This window comes from Xiphophorus hellerii, chromosome 12 (genome assembly GCF_003331165.1).
Source record: "Xiphophorus hellerii strain 12219 chromosome 12, Xiphophorus_hellerii-4.1, whole genome shotgun sequence".
In the NCBI taxonomy this organism is placed as follows: domain Eukaryota; kingdom Metazoa; phylum Chordata; class Actinopteri; order Cyprinodontiformes; family Poeciliidae; genus Xiphophorus; species Xiphophorus hellerii.
This window is the reverse complement of record NC_045683.1, coordinates 27,170,617-27,194,500: the sequence shown is the minus strand read 5'-3', so window position 1 is coordinate 27,194,500 and position 23,884 is coordinate 27,170,617. Positions and strand designations below refer to the sequence as shown.

The 23,884-nt window shown below is 41.3% G+C and overlaps 1 protein-coding gene across 8 annotated transcripts in view; it reads right to left on the bottom strand.

Annotated features, from left to right (window-relative positions):
• Positions 1 to 23,884, bottom strand: part of fbrsl1 (fibrosin-like 1) — a 360,629-nt gene that overhangs the window by 113,858 nt on the left and 222,887 nt on the right. For 7 of the 8 annotated variants that reach the window (XM_032577744.1, XM_032577749.1, XM_032577745.1 and 4 more), the window contains one exon: positions 2,270 to 2,299. The exons of the other annotated variant lie outside the window; for it this stretch is intronic. In XM_032577744.1, coding sequence (XP_032433635.1) covers positions 2,270 to 2,299 — 30 coding nt within the window. The remainder of the gene's footprint in view (positions 1 to 2,269; positions 2,300 to 23,884) is intronic. 8 annotated transcript variants of the gene reach the window in all.

The window sequence follows — 23,884 nt, the reverse complement described above, 5'->3', positions numbered from 1 at the left end:
CGCATGATGCTGCTTCCACCACGTTTAACACGTGGCAGACTGTGTTGACGTTGAGGTGCGGTGCTAGTTTCCTACCACACAGATGAATATTAACAAAATTCGGTTTCAGCTGACCAGACCACCTTCCTTCTGTGTCCCCAGCACGGACTGTGGCAAACTGAAAGCAGGACTTCCTGTGGCTGTTTTCAGGAAGGACATTTTTCTAGGCTTCCAGTCTGCGGTGACAGATTGAAGCGTGTTCTGTGAAATCTTCAAAACTTGAGCTGTTGTTTCTGAAACCAAACCTCCTTTAAGCATCTCAACAGCTGTCTCACTGACTTGTCGTGTTATGCTGTGTTCCTTGGTTTTCATGGTTCTGTTTGTTCACTGATGTTCTTTAGACTTCTGACACCTTGACAGAACAGCAGAGTTTATACTTGGACTAAATTGCATACAGAGCGACTGGATCTACAAATTAGGTCACTTGAGAAGACAATTTGTTTTACTTTATTCAGGGGTATCAGAGTAAATGGGGCTGAACGCAAATGTATGGTAAACGTTTGAGTTCTTTACTGCAAAAGTTGACCTCCGCTTCACCATTGTACACTTCTGTTTTGGTCTATCACCTAAAATCCCAATAAAATATGCTGGAGTTTGGAACTGCAATGTGACAAAATGTGGAAAAAGTCCAAGTTATATGGCAAGAGTGGAGAGTGCAGTAATAAAGACATAAGTTGGCTAAAAACCTGGCCTTGAAGCAACCTTCAACGACATTTATTCAAACACTAAATATGGAAAAAAATGTTTAGACTGTTTACCAGAAACACATAGGGAAAAAAAAAACCCTGAGTTTCTTTGAAACTGCTTGAACGCAGCTTGTTTTTCAACTACAGAATCAAACTTTAATAGCACTAAATTTGACACAGTGTTAAGATGTGTGTCAGAAGTAACTGAGCAGAAGAGAAAACAAAACCTTGTACCAGAAACACTCTGAGTTTCCTATCCAGTTTTACCCTCCACGCTACTCCTCGGCAGCAGCGTGGAAACTGACAGGCTAGTTGCATTTTTTTTTTTTTGACGTGTCAACTAGCAAGCGTCTTCCGCTCCTTCTCGCTTCAGTAAAGAGATAAAAGCCTATTGACTTGCCAGGCAACAGTTAATGCAAATTGCGCTTGCTATCAATGTATTATTTATAAGGAGAGGTGCAGACGTTTTCACAGAACTGAAAGCTATGCTTACAGAAGATTAGGCATGCTATCTTATTCATTTACCAGAGGGTAATTGCTAAACTGTGGAGGAATTAGGATCCGTGAGATTCCCCAAAGGTGTTTCATCTTGTAAACAGGTGGTTGCTATCAGCCAACCGCTTTTAAGTCGGCAACAAACACATTCACAAAGGTGAAACTGATATGGCGCTGGTAGGGAATTATCAAAATGGTTAACTTTAAGAAAAAAGAAAAAAAAAACTTTCCCTGTAGGAGAAAACTTTTTCTTTTTACAAACACAATTCTGGAATGTTCAGCTGAAATAATAAACGCTTAACCTTCAGATAAGAAACCTCTGTTAGGTGTTGAATGTTCACTGACAGACACATTTGTCAGTACCTCTGGTAAATGCGTGTAAAAAGCCTTAAATTAAATTAATCTTTAATTGCAGTGCTATAACCTCATACAGAAAAATGCTAAAAAAAAAAAAAATCAACCTTTACCTTGAGAGGATTTATTTAGTAGAGAAAAATGTTGAGAAATGGTTTGTATATCATTTAAACTCCTTTAAATCCTGTCCACTGTGCATGGTGGCAAGGTAAATAGAGGTTTTAAAGCAGCCATGTTTTAAAAGAAATTATTGGGGCTGCCAATAATTGTGCCATCAGTACACCAGGGATTTTCACACATTTTTAGATGTAAAATTTGTTTGTGTCTGCAATGGCATGCCTCATAGAGATGCAAAATTTGACTGAATATCACACATGCTGCTACGCTAGATGCTGTACGGCTCAAGATTTTTCAAAATTACTCAAAGAAATCCAGTGTTTTACACAAAACATAAAATAAATTTCATTCTGTGACTCTTTCTGTTGGCTTTTTTAATCTCTGCAAGATGAAAAATAATCAACAAAGGCTGTGGTTCTTTGCGGCTTTTTTTTCACCCCACACCTTCTGACTACCTCCTCTCTCTCTCTCTCTCTCTCTCTCTCTCTCGCTCTCTAGACGGGAGCTTTAATTTTGTTATTCACAACTCCCAGTCACTTCATGTGGCGTGTGAATAAACACAGGAAAAGCAGCCTTACCTTGTCGTCAATGTCACTTTCGCTGTCACACTGTAACAGAAAACAGACAAACACGGGGAAATGTTAGGAATTATTCATTCGGCTCCCCCACGTAGCATGATCATTGCAGATGTTATTTTTGTGTGCCACCTTTTATTCACTGTCAGCTCTCAGAGCAAACAGCACAGGATGAAGACGGAAAGGAGAGTGTGTTAGTCAAAGAGAGAGGGTTTTTTTTTTTCTTTCCCTCGAAGTTTCAAAAGGAGCGCACAGACACACAGAAAGCCATTCTGGTGTTTTTGTTACAAATTCAATGCTGGAAGTTTGCAAAAGATGTGAAAACGAATTCTGCGACACACGGTTCTATAATAAAGAGCCCCGTTCGGTAATTCTGCATTCAGCTGCAGCTTTAAGTGTGCTTTAAAATTGGACGACAGGATCTCAAGGACGCAGGTTCTTTGAATTCTCACTGCGCCTATTAAGTGTGGTATTTCAAATCTGCGTTGTGACGAGCCCGCCTTTAATTTCTATGTCAGACTTTTACAAGGGTAAACGAAGTGAATAACAAGAAAGGCTGTTTTCTGACGTGTGCGTTGACTAGCGTGGCAGAGGGCCAAATCACTTTCTGTTCACCCTGGAAGTGAAGTGGTTTGTCTTCGACGCTGAAATTCTTTTTTTTTATAAGTCATTTCGCCTCTAAAGCGCGTGACGATTAGGCTCAGAGGTGTTGTGAGGACAAAAGGAAATCCAAGACCTTGCCGCAGAGAAACAGATAATGGGGGACATGGCTTTTTATTTCAGGTATGCTCACAGACAGGAATGTCTCTTTTCAGCAAGTAAATACGTTCAAAAAGACTTACACAAATGCTGTAAATTACTCTGAGGAAGTTAAGGTGAAGTTAATGATAATAAAGGTAAAAGTTGAAAACTGAATCCATTTATTGCATTTTTATCAATAGCTGCGTTTCTATTACAAATATGCACAAGACTTTTTCTTGTATTTTCTAAGATGTTCTGCTTATTTTGAAAAACAAAACACAAAAACTTAATTTCGCCATTGTGGTGTTTCCATTAAAAAGGACATGCAATTAAAATCAAATGTGAATAAGCTTAAAAGTGATGGATGTAAACACTTACATGAGATATATTCATACTTCAGCCGCAGCACTAGCTATCAGAGGAAACATCTGCGTTTTATTGAGGCGTTGGAGAAACAAGCCCCTTGTACTAGGGAGCAAGTACGGCTATGTGATGTTTTGAGGAACTTTTACTTCAAGATTGTACAGAAGAGCTATGGTTTCAATGCTTTTGAATGGCTACTTACTTCTGATGAAGTGGAATTACCATTTAGGCTTTTTATCTTGCACTATAGCTAGGTAATTTGGTGCGGGTTAGTCCAGTAAAAACCAACCCCTTGTTCTACGCTTTGCTTCGTAAAGCAAAGCAGAGGGAGACCCTCTGGACTCCCGGCTATGCAGAACGATTGCTTCCCGGAGGCGTGGATTCTTTTGAAATTTAACATTTTACCCAATCGCTAATGTTTGGCGTGGCGCTATGAAGTTTACCGGAAACAACCATCCTCCACTGCGAAGAGAAAAGTGCCAATCCGAAGTGAATGAAGCGGAGGAAGTGAATGAAGCTTCACTTCCTCCGCTGCCATTGCCAAAACTACAGGCAGACTACATCTTTAAATCAGAAAATCGACGCCATCGTTCACAACTTCCACTTCTGTTTGCTATTCGGTGAATTTATTTTTATAATTCCAGTTTGCTCAACTTTACGGCCAATGAAAATGCAGCTACTCATTTGAAGCTTTCACTTGTGACCCCTTTCCCCCTGAGACAGTATGTGGTGAAGCCATGAAAACAGGACTGGTGGAACCGCGGGACCGTCCCACTGGACCCCACAGCGGGATGCACAAGGGGCAGGGCAATTGAAGCGAAGAGCCACAACGAGCGAGCGGAGTGGTCCCCGGCGCAAATCTGCCTTCGATGTGTCAATGAAGTCCCTGCCACAACATCTTTAAGTGGAGTCTTTTCATTTTGTTTGACTCCCTGTATGGGCTGGGCACGATGAGGAGGGACCCGGGTCAATGGAGGCACAGCAGCCTTTTGTTGTGAGCGCGGTGGGTCCAAATGTATAATTAAGTAACGAGAGTAATCACAGCAAGGACTCGGTGACCAGGATCTCTCAGGAGACGATAATGGAAGCATGAATGTGTGGGGAACCGTGCAAGCATGATTCCTCCTACTGCTCTGAGACAGCAGGCGTCCATGCTGCGACAGGGCTTCAATGGGAAAAAGAACAATGCCTCTCAGCCTGTTAGGGGGGTTATAATGCTAGGGCTTACATTACTAACTGAAGCATAAACACTCAAAGAAGGTCTGGGTTCTTTTTTCCACACGAAAACAAGTATTATTCTTGCTAATGTGAATTGAGGTTTTTGTTAACATACTGGCACTGCGTCTACAGAAGGAAAACTATCAGATAAATTATTACTAGTCAGCTATAATCAGGCATTTATATATGAGGTGGCTTGTAAAAGTACCCATATTTCTTGAGCCTTGTCACTTTTTTCTATGCCTTTGCTTCCATTTTACAAATACGCACTACTATGTTTAGTTTTCTAACAGAATACATTCAAGTTTGTGAATCTAGGGTGACAAAATGTGAAAAATTTAAGGGTTGTGAATGCCTACTTTTTTTAAAAACAAGTTTATGCTGCTGACCTGTTGACATCCTTTTAATACAATTTTTATTTATTTTGACATTAACCTTCATTTGTAGATCTTGCAGGTTTAAGAATGATCTTTACATCTTGGGTTTCTCTCTCTTTTTTTTTAAATCACACTATATTAATAAATGCATCAGCGCGGACCTGTGCCAAACTACATATATGTATTCTGTAGCTGTAATAAATATTGTATAATTTCATCAAATCTTAACATAACACCATTCAATTTTATATTAAGACGATATTGCACTTGAACACAGAACTCAAATAAACCTAAATTTATATTTTCACAGACAAAGCTTCTCTGATAGAAGTTTAACGTTTTCTATTATTTAAATAACAATAAGTATTCAGCAGGTTAAGTGCTTGTCAGAAACAGGAAATATGGCTGATTTGACACGGAAAAATTGCCCAGTTTTTAATAAGTAACTACTTCAGTGATTCTTTTGTGAAAAGAATTATGATTTCTTGTGACAACAATAAACTCTAATTGGTGAAAAACTGAAAATATGATTGGATTGTTTCTTTATTTTGCCAGACTTTTATTATGTTTTCAATGTTGGTTTCATAAAAGCTCAATTAACATCAATCTAATTTAAACCATATTGACTGTATAGTTAAATTCAATTATTGTGTACTGCTTAGCGGCGCAGTGCAGAAGCACCACTTCTTGTGACTGGGGCACTCAAGTCGCCTATGCTGTGATGTTTTTCTTTTTACACTGCAGAAACTCAAAATCTTAGCAAGTAATTTCGGTTTAGTTTCTAGTGCAAATATCTTAATACAAAACTACTTAGAAGTTAATTTTCAGTCAGATGTAAGAGTTTGCTTTAAGTCAATAATTCATTAATATTGATGAAAAAGTACTAGTCCCATTGGCAGATTTTTTCCACTTATAACAGAAAAAATGTTTTGTTGTAAGTGAGAAAATCTGAAAATGGAAATAGTATTTTTTCCATCAATATTAAAGGGCTATCGATTTAAAACAAGCTTTAAGTTTCTTGTAACTTAGTTTGGTCTTATTACGTGTACTAAGAAATTTGCACTAGAAACTGGACCAAAAATACTTGGTAAGATTTTGTGTCTTTGAAGTGCACAGCAATATTGTTGTTTGTTGGCCTCTGACTTTACTGTATACAATGACAGATGTGTTGTAAAAAGACAATATGATATAAAAATGATTTTTTAAATACTTTTTGCTGTCATTTATATTGGTACTGATATAAAGATCAGAGATTAAGGCTTCCAAGGTCATTGGAAAATAACATTTAGTACTTATATGCTCATGTTCTCTTTTCTGAAAATTCATAAACATTTCTACTAATTTTGTCTTACGTTATCAGACTGTAATAGAACACCACCCTTTATAGTTGGTGTTGTACGCTAGTTAAGTCCAAATTTAAATTTCCTATTTGTCTCAACGTGCTACAGTATTTTAGAGAACAATAGGCATATTTTTCTATTTTGATCTATACGTGCAGCCCAAAAACAAAGCAAATAATAAAAAAAGAGAGAGAGAATGGATGAAATCGTGTATCCTCACGAAATTGGTCGTAACGTATTCTTGGCATGCAGCTAAAAGGATGACTTCCATCTCACAGCGGTTGTGGGCTCCACTCTATTACAAAAGGACGAGCATAAACCGTAGGTGATGGAGATGAACAACTGGCTCTGTCTATTCCCCAGGTGCACGATTCTCCTTGTTGCTGCAGCGGTAGCCTTGACACTAGAGATGAGGCCTCGTCAGGCTGGAGCAGGCGAGGAGGAAAAATAATATCAAAAGAGCACAGCGTGGTGCTTATCCTTTTACAAGAAGCATGCACTGAGCAGAGCGTAAAGGGGAATACTAGCTCAGACGGGGACGGAGACACAGCACAACGCAGCGGGAGGGGAGGGGGAAGGCAGGTGGAACGGGGGAAGCTAAACACTAAGCACAGGCAGGGGGGAAAGGGGGATGCTACAGAGATGAAGGGAAGTGAGGATGGATGTAATGTTCCAGCAATTTTGTCGGTACTGTGTGTGATTGCCCTGTTGGGCTATTTCACTTAGGCAAGTCGAAGGAAGGAATACAATAAAAGCGGAAAATTGTGACCGTAGACGCAAAACGAGACTGTCATTTAACATCCAGGGCGTCTTTAAGTGTCATCTCCAGGACAGTAGTTTTAACAAATACTTTGTGAAAAAAGGCATCTTATGAATTTATGAAAATGCAAAGTTGTCCAAGTGGACATTGAAAAATGCTGTTCACCAAACTGCCTGACAGAAACCAAGACGCTTGTGGATAAAAAAACTGAGTCATCACCAGCATCATCTTGTTATTATTCTTATCATTGCACTGCAAAGAGTCTTTTACGATATTCTACACACACTGATATTGAGATGATAATATATTTGTGATACATTATGCAGCCCTAACGCATCTATAAGTAAACTTGCACTGTGATGCCTTACGATCGCCAGGCATTTGGTACGTTAGTAAGTTCGAAAACGTCACCTTCAGTCCTCCTAACGTTTTTGTCATTATGCTCAACCAGCTCTGTCACTAGTTGAGATTCCATTACAAATGTGCACAAATCTTTTTTGGTTTTCTACTAATGTCAACAAAACACTATTATGGAATTGCAGCGTTTCCATTGAATGAGAAATGCAATTAAAATCCCATGTGACTAAGCTTGTTCACGTGATAAATCATTAAGATTCATGATGGGGAGACTTACAAGAGATACATATTTTAGTCACAGCACTAACGCTCATCATCAGACAAGATGTCAGCGTCTTGTTCAGGTGTTGGAGCGGCAAGCCTCCTATACTTGGGAGCAGCTACAAATATTTGCACCGTTTTGGGGAAATTGTAGCCGGCGATTTTACAGAAGAGACAACAAACACACGATTTGATGAACGCTGCCATGCTGAGACCTCGGGTGGAGCTAGCTGTCCATTCTCCAAGGAGGCCAGCGTCTACAAATAAGTGCCTTGTTGCTGTATGCAAACTAGCACGATGCAAACAAAAAGTACTTAAACAATAAACCCAACTCCTCCTGGCGTAAAAGCATTTTTATTGAAAAACTGGTCTTTTTTTTTAATCTCCGTTTTTCCCTTGAGCAAGTTCATTTTCGTAGTTCCAATATGTGCAACTTTGTGGTCAATGGAAACCCAGCTATCAAATCCTCTGACCATACAGTTAAGATGTTCCTCTGGAACAAATTCGGCTTGTCCATGTGAGAGACTGAAACTTTTAGCCAAATTTTGAGGAGTAGATTGTGGTGCTGGTACTTGTATCACAGATTAACGTGTGTGTCTGTGTAAATGTCATAATTTATGTGTAATTTTGTGTGGATTGGAGACATAAAATTTAATCTTTATAAATGAAGCAAAAGCCCAAAATGAAAGTGTCCTTCATGCTGATGATGAGTTTGTACAAACCTCTGTCCTGCAATATTCCTACACTCAGACAGGCCTTGCTAAGCAAATCCTTTTCCCTTTCATCCACCCAGTTTACCACTTCCTCTGCATGCCCTCCTCTCCTCACAACATGAACCGACATTTACACAGCTTTCAACACTTCACACACACCCTATTTATTCCAGCCAGCAGCCCTGGAGTGAGCAAGGCCGCGACCTGGGCCGTCCCCGATGACGACCCCGTGGCTCACCCCTGAAACACGGCAGAGCCGAGGAAGCCAAGGAGAAAACGCAACCCGAAATCAGACGGATGGATGGATGCCTGCGTTTTCAAGCTGGGGAGAAAAAATAAACGCATTCCGTCCCCGAGCGCATTAAAATGACAGAGCAAATTAATCACACGGTCCCATCCGTCACTGTCAGAGCAGACGATGCCATGGTCAGCCGTGGTTCTGCCTCAGAGACACAAAGCAGGGGTGGGGTGGGGGGAACCAAAGAGGAACTTGCCTGGTTAAGTAAATACTGGCAGGGCGTCAACAACTGTCATCCTGAATACTGATCGCAACCCTGTACTTGCTGCGGGAAATGCAGAAAGAGAATGAAAAAGAAGACATAGAGAAAAAATGCAATGCAAGAGCTTCCAGAGCTCCTGGCATTTATTTGTCACTTCCTGCTTGTTCCAATAGAAGTTATAGACAAAGGGAAACAAAACAGAGGAGGAGATCATATGCAAACGATTGTTTAAGTGGCAATTTGTGATGAATTCCTTGTGGCCTTAAGCTTTACGGTGTAGTACGTGACATGCAAAGAAGACGAGTTAAAAAAAAAATAGAAGCTAAGGTTACTATGGATTAATTCAAGAAACATTGCAGATGTTGGGATGATTTGTTTTACTTCTGACAGCTGCCGGTTCAGTCCACTATTCAAGTGAATAACAATGCAAAAAATGCACAATTGGCTTCAAGTGCAGAAGATGTTTCCACTGAGATACCATAAATGGTAAAAAAAAAAAAAAGAAAGAAGAGTTTTGACAAACCCCAACCTCCTGGAGTGAGAGCCCACCGAGGGGGTAATGGTCCTTTTAGATAGTTGAGGACCAAAGAAGTGTCTGATACAGGGTTGAACAACAACAATTTTCTCCTGCAATTTCCCTCCTGCAGATGCTGGGATGAGGTGTGAGGTGTGGGGGTGTGTGGGACCTGTGGCTGTTCGGATGGGGGCGTGGACACAGAACCTCAAATCCATCCGTGGACGTGCTGTCAAGTGTGTGGAGCGTCGGCGACACATCAGGAAGTTTCATTTACCTTGTGCAAAGAAGCAAACTTTGCCTTTTTCACGTACAGAGCCTGAAAAACTACTGCGCAAGATGCGATGTTAAAACAGCAAATTTCAATGGATTTTATTGGAACTTTTGTGTTTATGATAAACCATCACAGGAAGAAAAATTATGATTTTGAAAATGTCATGCCTATAAGTATTTTGTGCGATATGCTTTTGTATTCAGCCAACCCGATTTAATACTTTGATGAACCACAGTTTTTGGAGGTACAGTCATATTTATTAAATTACAGTATGTGTTCTGGTGAGGATTGTTTGCATGATTAAGAGTACTTTTTGAAAATAAAGTTCTAAAAGCAAGTATTAACCATACTTTTCATTAAAACCGCATTCCAGCTTTTTGGGGGGCGTTTGGAGGATTGTTAACTAAGTATCAGGAAAAAAAATCATAATTAACAGAAACTAAAGTCTTTTAAACATCTATCCTGGTGTAACTAATCTGCGTAATGTGTTTCACTTATTGATAAAGTTCATGAAATAATTGAACTTTTCAATAATATTTCAATTTATCGAATAGATTTCTATGTCCTGATTGGCTTCGCATATTTACAGTGAACACTTTGCTCATACTTCTTTTAAAAAATAGCACAAATTCCTTAAGAAGCATCTGCATAAAAAATGTAATTCTCGGGCGTGCCGTGGTGGCGGAGGGGTTAGCGCGACCCACATTCAGGCAAACGTAGCCTCGACGCGGCTGTCGCGGGTTCGACTCCCGGACCCGACGACGTTTACCGCATGTCTTCCCCCTTTCCTGTCAGCCTACTTTGAAAAAAGGGACACTAGAGCCCACAAAAAAGACCCCTTGTGGGGCGATAAAAAAAAAAAAAAGTAATTCTCAACTGCATTTTGGTCTGAACTTTAACTGGGCCATTCTAACATGGGTGTGCTTAAATTTCAGCTCAAGTGAACAGCTATGTCTTCATGGAACAATTTTACTTACAGATTGATTAAAGTACACACGGTATTAACATTAAGGGCCTGAAGAGAAATGAGCACCAATATGTTTTCTGATTTTTATTTATTAAAAATTCTGAGGCATTTCTTTTGTGTTGGTCTATCACATACAGTCGCATGGCTACAACAGGGTGAAAGTTAAAAAGTTTGTTGGGTGTGAATACTTTTTTCAGTTGCTTTCTTAAGTTGTGCTGGAATATTTTTTTTTTATCAGATTCAGACTTAAATGGAGCAAAAATGCCAAAAACAGAGAAAACAAATCAAACATGTTCAAGTATTGTAATTCAGCTACCAATGTGGCGCTAACTGAAGCGCATTTCAGTCAAATTAAAAATGACAACATCTGTCCAGTGAATTCTCTTGAACCCTCTGGCTGCATGTGAGAGAAGCTCCCAGCACAGCGATCTGGTCACAGGATCAAATATATACAACCATTTGACACTTGACCTCCCCGACGGGGCCGAATGGGAAGTCAGCTGATTACTCAGGGTCAACCTGGGAGTCCTGGATTAGGAAAGTATTGATCGCAGAGAAGATGCAGGGTCCGCAGGGAATGAGCTTGGAAGAAAAAGCTCTGCCGGGCAGAAATGATATCGACCGGGAAGCCTAGACAGGCTCCAAAGCAAAACCATATTTGAGCTCGGGACCTTGGACTTGGCTGTGCAAACAGAGAAGGTGTCGGCAAAAAAAAAAAAAAAAAAGCCTCTTTTTACGGTGGGGGGGGGGCTATTGAGAGAAGACAGAGAGTGAATGAGAGAGTGGAGGGGGATTGAAGTAGACAAGTTCAGGGCTCTTTGCATTAGACAGACACAGCAGCCGCCTCTGGTCTAGAGCTGACACACTTCAGGGAAGAGTCAGCAGGGGTCATGTAAATCAAGACAGGGCGAGGAGAGATATAGTCCTGACCTGGGGCCAAACTAAGCAGATTTTTAACATTACCCAGAGTCCATGTAAACAGCACTGAGACCTGGCACTGCTTCACTTCACTTCCATGCAAAGTATTTGGAGAAGTCCTGGAGGAAGTCGGTGGGGTTGGGGGGTGAGGGGAGCGGGCTGCAGAGCTGCAGGATTTGGACAGATTGATGGTGATAGCAGTGCGGACTTGAAGAGCGATCCCCCTCCTTTACTAAATCAAATGACCAGCTTGTCCTCTCCAAATCCCTCAAACCTTTGCTTTCAGCAAAATCCCGGCGGGGAGTGACAGAACTGGCGGAGCGGCTAGTGTGATGCTTGGAGTAGTTTGGTGAGGGGGAAAAAACAGACAGTAATGGCAGATGTATGAGCAAATGGGGAGCATTTATTCAGCCCAGAGAGAAAGAACTGCCAAAAAACCTGAAGGGACGGGGAATACACAACTGTGCTATGAATACATTGGAGGAAGAAAAATGGGCCAAAGGATGAGAAAGACTGGAAGAAATAAGAAACCCACTTTTTTCATAAGCTCTCTTACTTCCTCTGGCCTCTGTTGTTTGTGTGACCATAGCTGGTTTGCTATCTCAACTTTAGTGTTTAGCGTATACACACACACAAACACACATTGGTATTTTTTTTTACCAATATTATGACTTTGTATTGACATTCATTACTTTTAATAACTGCATTAATACCTAAACCAGGCATTTTCCATAACCCTGATAAGTACGACTCTCTTCCTAACACGAACCTTAACCAAAACCTAATTCTCATCATGCCTGTTAACTCTGTTAACCCTAGTACAGTGGACCCTAAACAAGAGGATCCACTGTACTAGGACTGGGCTTTAGTGTCCATTAGACACATCGGTCTAGACACATAGCCCAACCCTAACCTTTCCCCTAAATACAACCTAAACTCATTTCACTAAACCTAAACTTAACTCCTAACACTAAAACAGCACTTCCTTTTATGGGGCCCAGGCTTTGGTTCTCATAAGGAGCAGTCGGTCCCCACAACATAATACACATTAGGAAAATGTTTCTTGCAATGTAAGAAATACAAGGCGCACATATAGAATACTTATTTTCATAAGGACTTTGCATTGACTTCCATTCATTTTTCATTCATTTCTATAGTCTAACAATAAACCCCATTTACTCCTTAGTCTTAAGCGTAACCACTGGGCCCAAAAACAGCCCTTTTTCTTCTGGCGCCTCGACTTTGGGCCCCATAAAGAGCAGCGAGTCCTCACATAGTAGTATATGTTGACAAAATGGGCTTCATAAGGTCAGAAATGCTAAAACACACCCAACACACGCAGACTACCGAGCACCGCGCTGTGTTTTGACATGGCCCTGGACCCGTGCTGCTGAGCTGCAGTGGGAGACACTGGGCATTGGAAATTTAAGTCAGGGCCTAGGAGAAATTAGGTGAGGAGGCAAGGAAATGGGATGTTGACTTGAACTGGCCCCGGGGGCAGCTGAGAGTCTCCCTGTGCAGCTCCGCTGGCTGCCTGACAGTTTGATGGAGCGAGTGGAGGCTTCCCTGCGGCCCGGGCCGCCGTCTCTAACACTGATGTAGCTCAGTGAGGAACAGATTGAGCCTCCAGGCGTTGCTCTGTTCTACTCTCCTTCTTTCTCTCCCTCTCTCTGTCTCACTCCATGCTGCTACTGCTAACTCTCTCTCCCCCACTAATCCAGTCAAGCCAACATGCAGAGGCATAGAAACGCAGCACATATGCATGTGCGGGATTTCTTCGCACCAAATCAAACATTTAACACGAATAGGAAACATCTAGAGATGTACGCAGATGAAGAAGTAAGTCTGGAACGCTCTTTCTGTCTCTTCCTTCCGACAAACCGTGATGAGCCCTACAGATGCTGTTGACTGAGCTCTGGCCGAGGCACAGGGGGAAGGAGGAGTAGAGGGAGGTTTGATGGAGGAAGAGGCAGAACGAGTAGAGTGAGGGGGGCTGGCAGGCCACAGTGATAATGAAAAGATTCTGGCGGTAGCCCACTGTGTGCTGGTCATGAGAAGCTTGTGCTGCCGGGGGGCTCTACTGCTAATTTCAGGGGGCAGCCAAGTGTTTCACGCTAGACTTGTCATCAGGCCAGAGGGGGCATTCATACAGGGTGACAGCAATTGCGAGAGCGGGTAAAGAGTTTGGGGAGGTGGGGGTGATTCAGAGGGCAAAAGCTTTGGCTCCCCTAGCCCTTCCCCGGTTCCTCCTCTTTACTCTTTGCAATGATCAAACACTCTTACAGACAGGGTGCAGAATTACAAATGAGAGTCCTGTGGGCAATGGCTGGAACTGGAATCAGCTAATCTCTGAGCTCTGCTCGCTCCGTAGGTGGCCATGAGGGGCACAGCTTGTCCTCTCACCGAGACCTTCTGGATGCGCACCGATTTCAATATTATGGTTGATTTTACAGTATTTGTTTTTTTGTAAAATTGTGGCTCTTTCTGTTAGAACTACAATTTACAGCACTTTACTTCTGCCCAATCAACATTAAACATAATAGACAGATATTTAAAACAATAATAATAATGGCGTGCCGCGGTGGCCTTAGTTTTAACCGCAGGTACCACTGGTTCAATTCCCGGGAAGATGAGGTTCGCTGCATGCATTTATCCTCTTTCATTGCCTACTGTCCAGTCTGACACTTATTAAATAATGGCCACTAGAGTCATAAAGAACTTTTTAAAAACAAATAATCAACTGAAGAAACTTTGCTGCAATATGTTCAGCCTGTCTGCTGAAGTCTTGCTGTCTCTCGCTCTGTTGCTTCTTATACCTTTAAAGATTGCGCTCACTTCATTTCAAACACCTCACTGATGATGAAAGTGGCTTTCAGTCTTCTTCAATAAGTAGCAGCCACCACACCAAAAACTGTTGATTTTGAGTTTATGACCAGGACAGATCTAGCTTATCAAACATGACTTGTATTTGCTGGGGACATCTGCACTGCTGCAACATATTTTGCATTGAGATGGTATTTTAGGCTTGAATGTCTTCGGTGATAAGTTGACTAAATTTAGTGCAACTACAGTCAACTACAGTTTTTCCTGGTGTTCCATCAGATTGTTTCTTGAAGCAAAAATTAACCCCCAGTGAGCCAAGAGAATCCGATGTTTTGTCCAATGCTGATATTTGCTGATGTTGCTTGTGCGTCAGATTCACAGGCATACCAGAAACACGAACATCCAAAAGCTCATCCAAAAGAAAAGTGTTTTTAAAAATTCATATAATCAATTAATCAAAATTTATGTGTTAATGTTGAAGCCCTAATTACAGTCTTTGAATCTTGCTAACATAGCATGTGAGTTGGTATTGTAGACCAACATCTTGGCACAAAGAAATTTCCCTACATGCAAAATGCAATTTAGGTTTATAGTAGGTATATGTACTGATAAAAACTAAACAAACAACATAAACATCATAATCATTAATCAAGGTTAATCACTGCATCCTGGATGAAGTAAAGTTACGGAGTGTTAAAGACATTTGGATACATAGTACGGATTGGAAGTTCCAGAAACTTGATGCTAACAGCTAGCACACTCACCCTCCAACACAAAGAAACCCTTGACTTTAGTTCTGACATCAGGAGGAAAGAGCAAGAGTTTTGGAAATGTGCGAGAGGGATGGTGTCTGTACTGATAGCTTGGCAGTAGATGGAAAAGGCTGGAAGGTTCGGAAACTCTTTGTCACATAAAGGATAATGTAAGAGATGGAAAGACAGTCAAAGAGAGACAGAGCGATGTCGAAGGGGAGGAGAGAGGGGAAAGAGGGAGGCAGGCACATTGCATACTGCAGGCTGTGAATAATTTAAAGGAGCACTGGGGAGACGAGACGAAGATGAACACAAAACACTGGCAGCGTTTGACCCAGAGCTGTAGCTACATCAGTGCACATCAGAGAGAGTTCTCTTTTGCTTTACCTCTTCCTCTCTCCTTCTATCTCTTTCCCATCTTTTGCTCTTCATCTGCCTCCCTCTGTGTCAGAGAGGATACAGCTGTACACTGTTCTTGTTCTACCTCACATTCTATGAAGCTCAACAGAACGGCTGACAACTCTGTTTCATGAGAACCTTGTTCCCTTCCCTGCCAGGGGCATACACAGCGCCTTGCAATAAGCATGTTCAACCCTTGAACTTGTTCAGGTTTTGACGCTCTTCAGCCACCGACCTCACTGTGCTGTTTATGTGAGGGAACAATTCACGAAAAGAGAAAGGCACCGCTGCTATCCTTTGAAGACGTGACTGTCCAACTAAATGGAAATGCAGAGCTGCAGCGTTCCACAGCCCAGGTAGATGCACAGTCACAGTCCAGAATAGGGTTTATAATATGGCTGAAAAAAGTATCACAATATAAGCATTTTGTGTTGGTTGATAGATAATTATTGATTCGGTTTTTTTGTTTTAAATATCTGAAATACTGCCAAACCGGCAACATAACCTTTATTCTTTTATCCAGTTTTCACTCCATGCCACTGTTTTTTTACTTATTTTGAAGCAGTTATGAGGCATGGTGGTGAAACCTGAAACTGCTGCTGCACATGTTCCTCAGCAGGTAGTTGCTAGGTAACCAAAGAGTGAGTGGTTGATGCCACCAACCTTGCTTAGCTTAGCTTTTCTTTGTCTACATCTTCCAGAATCCTGTGCGGTTCTGAACTGTAGTTCAGTGAAACCGCTGAAAATTCTATCAGACGTATTATCTATTGATATTCATTGTGTGTCTATCACTGTACATATTGTTATTGATTTATTTCCCAGCTTTAGTCCAGTCCTTAATTCACCTGAGTTTTTGCAAGACTTTACAGCTGTTTCGTTCATAGATGTTCTGTCCAATCTGAGCTGAGCTCAGATTGAGCTGTTTTGCCAAGACGAATAAAACAGTCCTGCAGCTGGAAATGCAGTAAAACATGGCTCCACAAAATAACAGACCCTTCAACATGCATACATGTTTCTGAAAACTCTCAAATACCATAAAACATTTTACCTTCCCTTTAAAATTTACTACATGTTGCTCCATCACATAATCTCTGACTAAAATGCAATCAAGTTTGCATTTGTGACATGATATATTTATGTAAGGCACTACAAACACTTAGAACAAGTTATCCACTTGAATAGTTTGGTTTAAATGAAATGCGTTTCAAAGGAATCTCACATTGTGGGCACCTGGACATATTTTAGCCATCATTGGGTGTAAGACGGCAGCAGAAGCAGCAGCACTGTGAACAGGAAGCACTGCAAATTGCAGGTAGCAGCTGTAAATAAAGAGCTGCCCTACAGTTAGGCTTCGAGAGGTTAAGCCAAGCTCGCTGACGCCACCTTTATCAAGCTGTCATGAATCACCTAACCTGCTGAAGAGTGGACCTGCATGTGCCATGAAAGGTCTGCTGGACATCTGTGCAGGGAGTGGCAATTGGGCGGACAGAGTGAGGTCTGAGCAACCCAAGAGGGAGGGGCAATTTATTACTGCAATTAAGGTACCGTGGGAATAGCGAAGCTGAAGTTGTATGTGAAATATGACGGATATTTATAAACATTAAATATCTTGCAAGTTTTAAAAAAAATAATAAATAGGAGATGGCACATAAACAGAGCCAGATTTGATCCTTCTGCCTTCCTCTCTGTCTCTCTCTCTCTCTCACTGTCTGCTGCTCAGTCTGTGTAGCTGATATTAATGGGACATCCCTTGTTTGTAAATGTGCCAAGTTGTGAGCACCACTGCAGGCTGTCTATTATAGCGGGCCTCTGGGGCAGCTATTCCATATGGTGCCACATATGGCACTCAGCAGCATCAATTAATGTTGTTATAATACTGATTTTTATGAGCCAAAGCTTAACTTCTTTCCTGTTTATTTGACGCATATATCTCCTGCTTTTCGCCCCCCCGCCCCCTACCATCACTGAGTCTTTGATTCTTCAGACCGCAGAACCCCCCTTTTCATGAAACGTTCAAGAATCTGCCATCCGAGTGGAGCGAGGGAAAGCTGAGCCAAATTCTGAAGGCTTCAAGCTAGCTTTGACTTCAAAAGCTAGCTTGAAGAAAAGTGTTGCTTCTCTAAGACTTAAAATGTACAGTGAACCCTGGGATAAAATCCAGGAATAGTTGGGAAGCCCTCTGAAAATGCATAGAATTGTACATTTTAATAGTTCAAGGAGAAATTACACCTTAATATACACAGAGGGGAAACTGTCTTAGCACAACTGAAGAAGCTAACATCCACGGTATTCCTCATCTATTTCTCTTACGGCTATGAACAATGAGCGGTAAGGAAAATGAATGGAGGTATTGGATTGACTGCTTTGCAAACACTAAACAATAGCATGTAATATCACAATGTTTTAGTTATGCTATACCAAAAAGCCATAAATAGAAGAATTTTCCGTTAATAATTAGAAGTTACCTTTCATATAAAAATTGGTGAGTTGGCGAACCTGCAGCTTAGTTTATGATAAGTTAGTACAGTAGTTGGTCATTTATTTTTGCCACTGCCAGAATTTACCTATCTTTAGGAAAATCAAGAAGAACAGAAAGATGAGAATCTGTTAAGCCGTATACTAAAAACTGAAACATTTCCTGGTTTTCTCACTTTGTACCTTGAATCACGCAGTAGACTTTAGTGGCCAACTTATCAGGAACAATGCCTTTTACACTCTTAGAAAGAATGCAAAGTATTTACTTGATAGCGTAAGTTTGACAAACATTGTTAATGATGCAGAACCTGCAGAAATACATGTCCCTCAACAACTTGGGTATGAAATGTCCAGTTGGGTCATTTCATACCCAACTGGACATTCTGCACTGACCTTTGTCCTATTATCCGCCACCTGGGGAATGTTTTGTAGCCTCTATGATAACTTATACTTCATGAATTCATTTTTACAAAGAAAAGCCAATTGATATGCTAGCTCAGTTATGGTGTGAGACAATATGGGAATTAAAATCACAAACAAGGGTTTAGAACGGCAAGAAGCAGGTATGAAGCAGGTAAGTAGGCGAACCGACCAACCGAGATCGTCCTTATTTTGACTATTTCTGAACGTCTAACGCCAAATGCTGCCTTACCAGGAACTAGCTCAGGTCATAATAGGCCACAGTGTGTTATATTAGGCCTGTATTCATGCACAATGCAATAAGCAGATGGATGAGAGAACAGAATCTGAGGGGCCCTTTTTGTTCCCCCCAGTGCCTTTGGTGGTGGATCTGACAGGACGGGGGGAAACAAGAGCACAGCGAAAAGCCCCGCTTAAAAAGCTCCCAGAAACACCATCCTTGTCAGCGGTGTCACAATTAGAGACGAGATCACTGGCACTTCCCGGCGAGAAATATCTCACCGCCGCTCCTCAATGGAACGCTTTCGTTTGACGAACGCCCCTCAAAGCCGGGGTTTTTTAAAACGTTTCGGATGGCTAATCACTCTCAGGATGAAAGGCCCCGGCATGTTCGTTTGTGTCGGCGCGGGGGAGCTTCCCTTGCCGTTTCGCTCGCTCTGATTCTGATTGTTTTTGTTCGTTTTCTTTTTTTTTTGTTGCAGCAGGCGAGGCAGGCGAGCTGGCAGGCAGCGCCGTTTGAAGGTGCAGTCAGACCCGAGCGCAGGCCCGATTCTTTGTAGTGATATTTCTAGCAGCACAATCTCATTACTTTTTGACGTGGGAGATGCATGCAGGGGCGGCTTGTCATTTCATGCTGTCAAAAGTTCTACAGGGGATGGGGGGGCAGCGAAACTTCAATGACCTGGCTCATCAAGGATGAATATATTAAATCGAATATCATAGATAAAGCCCAATGAGCGCTGTTATCAGAGATGTTTGTAAACCTTATGTCTGGTCCGTAGGGTATTGACGGATCTTTGTCTCTCGTCCGTAAGACTGTAACAACGTCTCATCTTCCAAACTGCTTTACTGTATGCCCAGTTGGGTGGATTAATTTAGAATACAAAAAAAAAAGACTTAATGGCAGCATCATTCACCTTTCAAAAGGAGAGGACAGCTCCTGCATAGTTTCACATGAGAGAAGCGCTGACAGTTCCCCCCTCAGGAAAACGCCTGGGGTTTGTCCCATGACGTTGATTTCACGCGGACTCCTTTCAATGCCGAGAGAGAAATTAGCTCTGTGTGAGACGCTGCCTGGCACCGACTGAAGCGGCTGGTTACCATGCAAACCCCAGCCTGTTGCTGGGGTGACTGTCCTGAAGTGCTTCCTGGGTAATTTTTGAGGTCACTGGTTTGTGCACGCCTATGTGCTGCAGATGGGCCCACCCTCATTCAGGGCCCGGCGGGAGCTCTTTCATTAGCCCAGTGAATGGCCTTATTCATCCCCTTCGCCCCAATTGGTCACGCTGAGTCTCTGCAGAGGGGCCAGGACAAACTTTTCTCCCTGATCTTCCACGCACCACCCACCTTAGTCAGGCTTTACTTTTGTTCAGGGTGGATGGGGGGAGGGGAGATGTGGTGGCTGGCACTCACAAAACAAAAGTGATGAACTACTCGGTGTATGTAAAGTGTGATTGACATATTAGCTTTTTTTTTCCAATTAAAGTTGCATTATGTAACTTTTATTAAAAAATATATTTGTTACATATTTGTTAAAACTGTTAGTATGGTATAGGATAGATAATCTGCGAAAAGAAATTGAGCTCATCTGCCTTCTCCAAGTACTACTTTTGCTAGCTGCATACATACAGACCTCGGTTAGAAACAACCACTCAGATTCAGGAGGAGGGGCTTAGCATCATCAATCACCCTCATGTATGTGCTGCTTACACCCTCTCCATTGCTCTCCTCTATGGTGCAGCTTCTTCCTGATAGCAGAGTTTGCCAAGATTGCTAAGGCTAGTTAGCATGGTTACTGATATTGGCAAATAAACAGCTTTCCTGTAACCACATGTTGTTTTTCTGTCATTAGCACATTGAGCCGCTCGTACATGAGCATGTTTGACAGCACTTAGACCCTCCCCCTGGCTCTGATTGGTTGTATTTGACCATGTGCAGTGGATTTCTTGAAATGGCAATTATAGTAGCTCAGGGAGGGGGTAGAGGAGATCCATTTTTTCACAGGTTTTCTGTCTCATGACATGCTGTCACAACATGGTGACAGTTTTAACAAATATGTAAATAAAATACTTTTTTTTAAAAATAAAGTTACATACTGCAGCTTTAAAGAAGTAATAAAAAATAATGAAATTGAACACAATTTGCATCAAGACAGTTATAGGCTAATAAAGTAAACTCCGTATCCACTCAAAATTTGTTGATCTGACATAAGGTGTTGACTGGGGGTCCTGATCACATTATCTATCGGGTTAGTATAGGTGCACTGATATATCAGTTGATTGATAAATTGGCCCCAATTTCCTTAATTTTAGGAGATGTGCAATCAGCCGATACGTAAAGGGTAAACTGATTTTATCTGGCAATATTTTCTGCCTCCGCAAATGTCTTGAAATTAGCAGATGTCCCCGTTGTTGCCACCTTGGTCGCTTTGACACAACATTATCTACTTTACAGACAAAAAAATCCGTTTCGGCCAAAATCGGAATTGGCAGGTCAGGCTTTTTAAATCTCATGATCGGCCAGAAAACTGCATTTGGTGCACTCCTGCTGATTACTTGATGAAACTCGACTATTGATTGATACCTGTTATTGGTTTACTGTCTGTCATATCAACACCTAACAACACATGCAGTTGTGTTTTTCAGAGCAAATTCTTTAACAAACTTAATTTTTGCATGCACTCCTTGTAAAACTGCATCCCAGTTTGTGTACATTATTTTGTGGAGTTAATCGGGGTGTTACAGAGAGTCTCTACCCGTTTCCTTCTTTACGATGATGTTTACAGTGAGAAAGACGAGACGGGGGTCCATGTCTGGTTGTGACATATGGTACAGTTCTCAGGGTAGAAAAAGAAAGTGCAGTTAGCTCAGCCTAAACACAACTTATTATATTTTACCCCTTTAAAAACAAAGACGTAAGACATAATAATGTTTTAGCTGACCTATTGTAAGAACATAGTAACCTTCCTTATCTAGCTAACCCTGAGTTGGAGAAGCATGTTGAGGCTGAACTCCAGAGAGCAACTGTGACTGTCTGTTCATTGTCTAGAAAAGGAAGGAGAGACTGGATTATCCTAAAAGTCACTGATGGAAAAATAAAAATGATGCTGCCCTGTTTTTCAAGCAAACACGGAGTTGATTTGATGAGGTTTCTTAAAGAATAAAGTATTAGACCGTGTTCCAAATTATTATGCAAATTGAATTTAAGTGTCATAAAGATTAAATTTTTTGTTGTGCTATTAAATTTATAGATGGTATTGTGTGTCAGGGCTCTTTGAATCACTATAATTAATTTCAGAGAGCTGGTTGATTAGTTTGTCTGGTGAGCTCAATTAAAGGAAATCTACTTAAGAAGGATGTTCCACATTATTAAGCAGGCCACAGGTTTCAAGCAATATGGGAAAGAGAAAGGATCTCTGCTGACGAAAATCATCAGATAGTGTAGAGCCGTACGACACGGTATGAAAACATTAGATATTTAACAAAAACTGAAGCGTTATCGTTCTGTGAAGAGATTTGTGGCTGATTCAGAACAAAGATGGGTTTGTACAGATAAAGGCAGAATGAGGAAGGTTTCTGTTAGACAAATTCACCGGATTAAGAGAGCAGCTGTTAAAATGCCCTTACAAAGCAGCAAACAGTTTTTTGAAGCTGCTGGTGCCTCTGGAACCTCAAGGTGGAGGATCCTCCAGAGGCTTGTGGTGCATGAATCTACTATTGGGCCCCTAACCAGAGATCACAAGCAGAAACGGTCGCAGTGGGCCCAGCCGTACATGAAGATTAATTTTCAAACAGACTTGTTCACTGATGACTGCTGTGCAACCCTGGATGGCCCAGATGGATGCAGTAGTGGATTGGTGGTGGATGGCCACCACATCCCAACACGGCTGTGACGTCAGCAAGGAGGTGGTGGAGTCATGCTTTGGGCTGAAATCATGGGGAAAGAATCATTGGTCGGCCCCTTCAGAGACCCTGGAGGTGTGAAAATGACCTCAGCAAAGTATATGGACTTTCTGACTGATCACTTTCTTTCATGGTTCAAAAAGAAGAGTCGAACCTTCAGTAGCAAAATCATCTTCCTGCATGACAATGCACCATCTCATGCTGCAAGGAATACCACTGTTTCATTGGCTGCTATGGGCATAAAAGAGGAGAAACTCATGGTGTGGTCACCATCCTCCTCTGACCTCTGACCTATTGAGAACCTTTGGAGTTTCCTCAAGCAGAAGATCTGAGGGTGGATTGCAGTTCATATCCAACCAGCAGCTCTGGGAAGGTTTTCTGACATCCTGCAAATAAATTCAAGCAGAAACTTTCCACAAACTCACAAGTTCAATGGATCAAGAATTGTGCTGTGATATCAAAGAAGGTCCCATGTTAACATGTAACTCTGTCTGTTAAGATATTTTTGATTGAAATAGCTTTTGATTTTAGTACATGTGACCACCTAATGCTGCACATTCAAAGAATGACCGTTTGCAGTTCTTTATAATCCATAAAATATTTAGAAAATCTGCTGTGCATAATAATTTGGAACAGTGCATTTTGAGTTTTTTATTTTTGAAAAAAATACTGTTCTCATGGGGAGCTTTGTTCAGTCAAATTTGATTTATACTGTAATAGATCATGACTTGAAAATTATACTGACCATCATTTGCATTGACCATTTAAGAAAATCTGAGAAAATATCACTTGCATAATAATTTGGAACACGGTGTAATATTGAGCTATGCTTATCTTGAAATGACTCCTGCAGAATTTGTGCAGACTTTTGTGAATGATGTATGTGGTGACAGTCGGTATGAACTGGTTAGCAGAAGAAAGTTAGCTAACTCTATATGACATTGAGGGTTATTTGATGAGGAATAGAATAGCAAGAGAGTACAACTTATTCAACACAGATTTGAAAACTGAAACTAAATTTATCTGGTACATTTTTGCTTAAGCGTGTGCCAATAAAAATCCGAAGAACTATTTTAGTTGGAGTGTTTTTGCTCCTAATTCCAGAAATTAAAGGTAGGTTTTTTAAAAGCCATTATTTCGCCAAAGTAAAGTTTCAAGAACCTTATTTCTAGCTCACTGTCATAAAAAAGGCACTGCATAAAAAACTCAGGCAGAGTTATTTCATTGCTGTTTCCACTCAGTCCATTGAGTTGCCTCGGTAGCTGCAGTTCATAGATATTCTAGAGGGTTCTTTACAGCCTGCCTCTTTTTGGCACTTAAGTAAT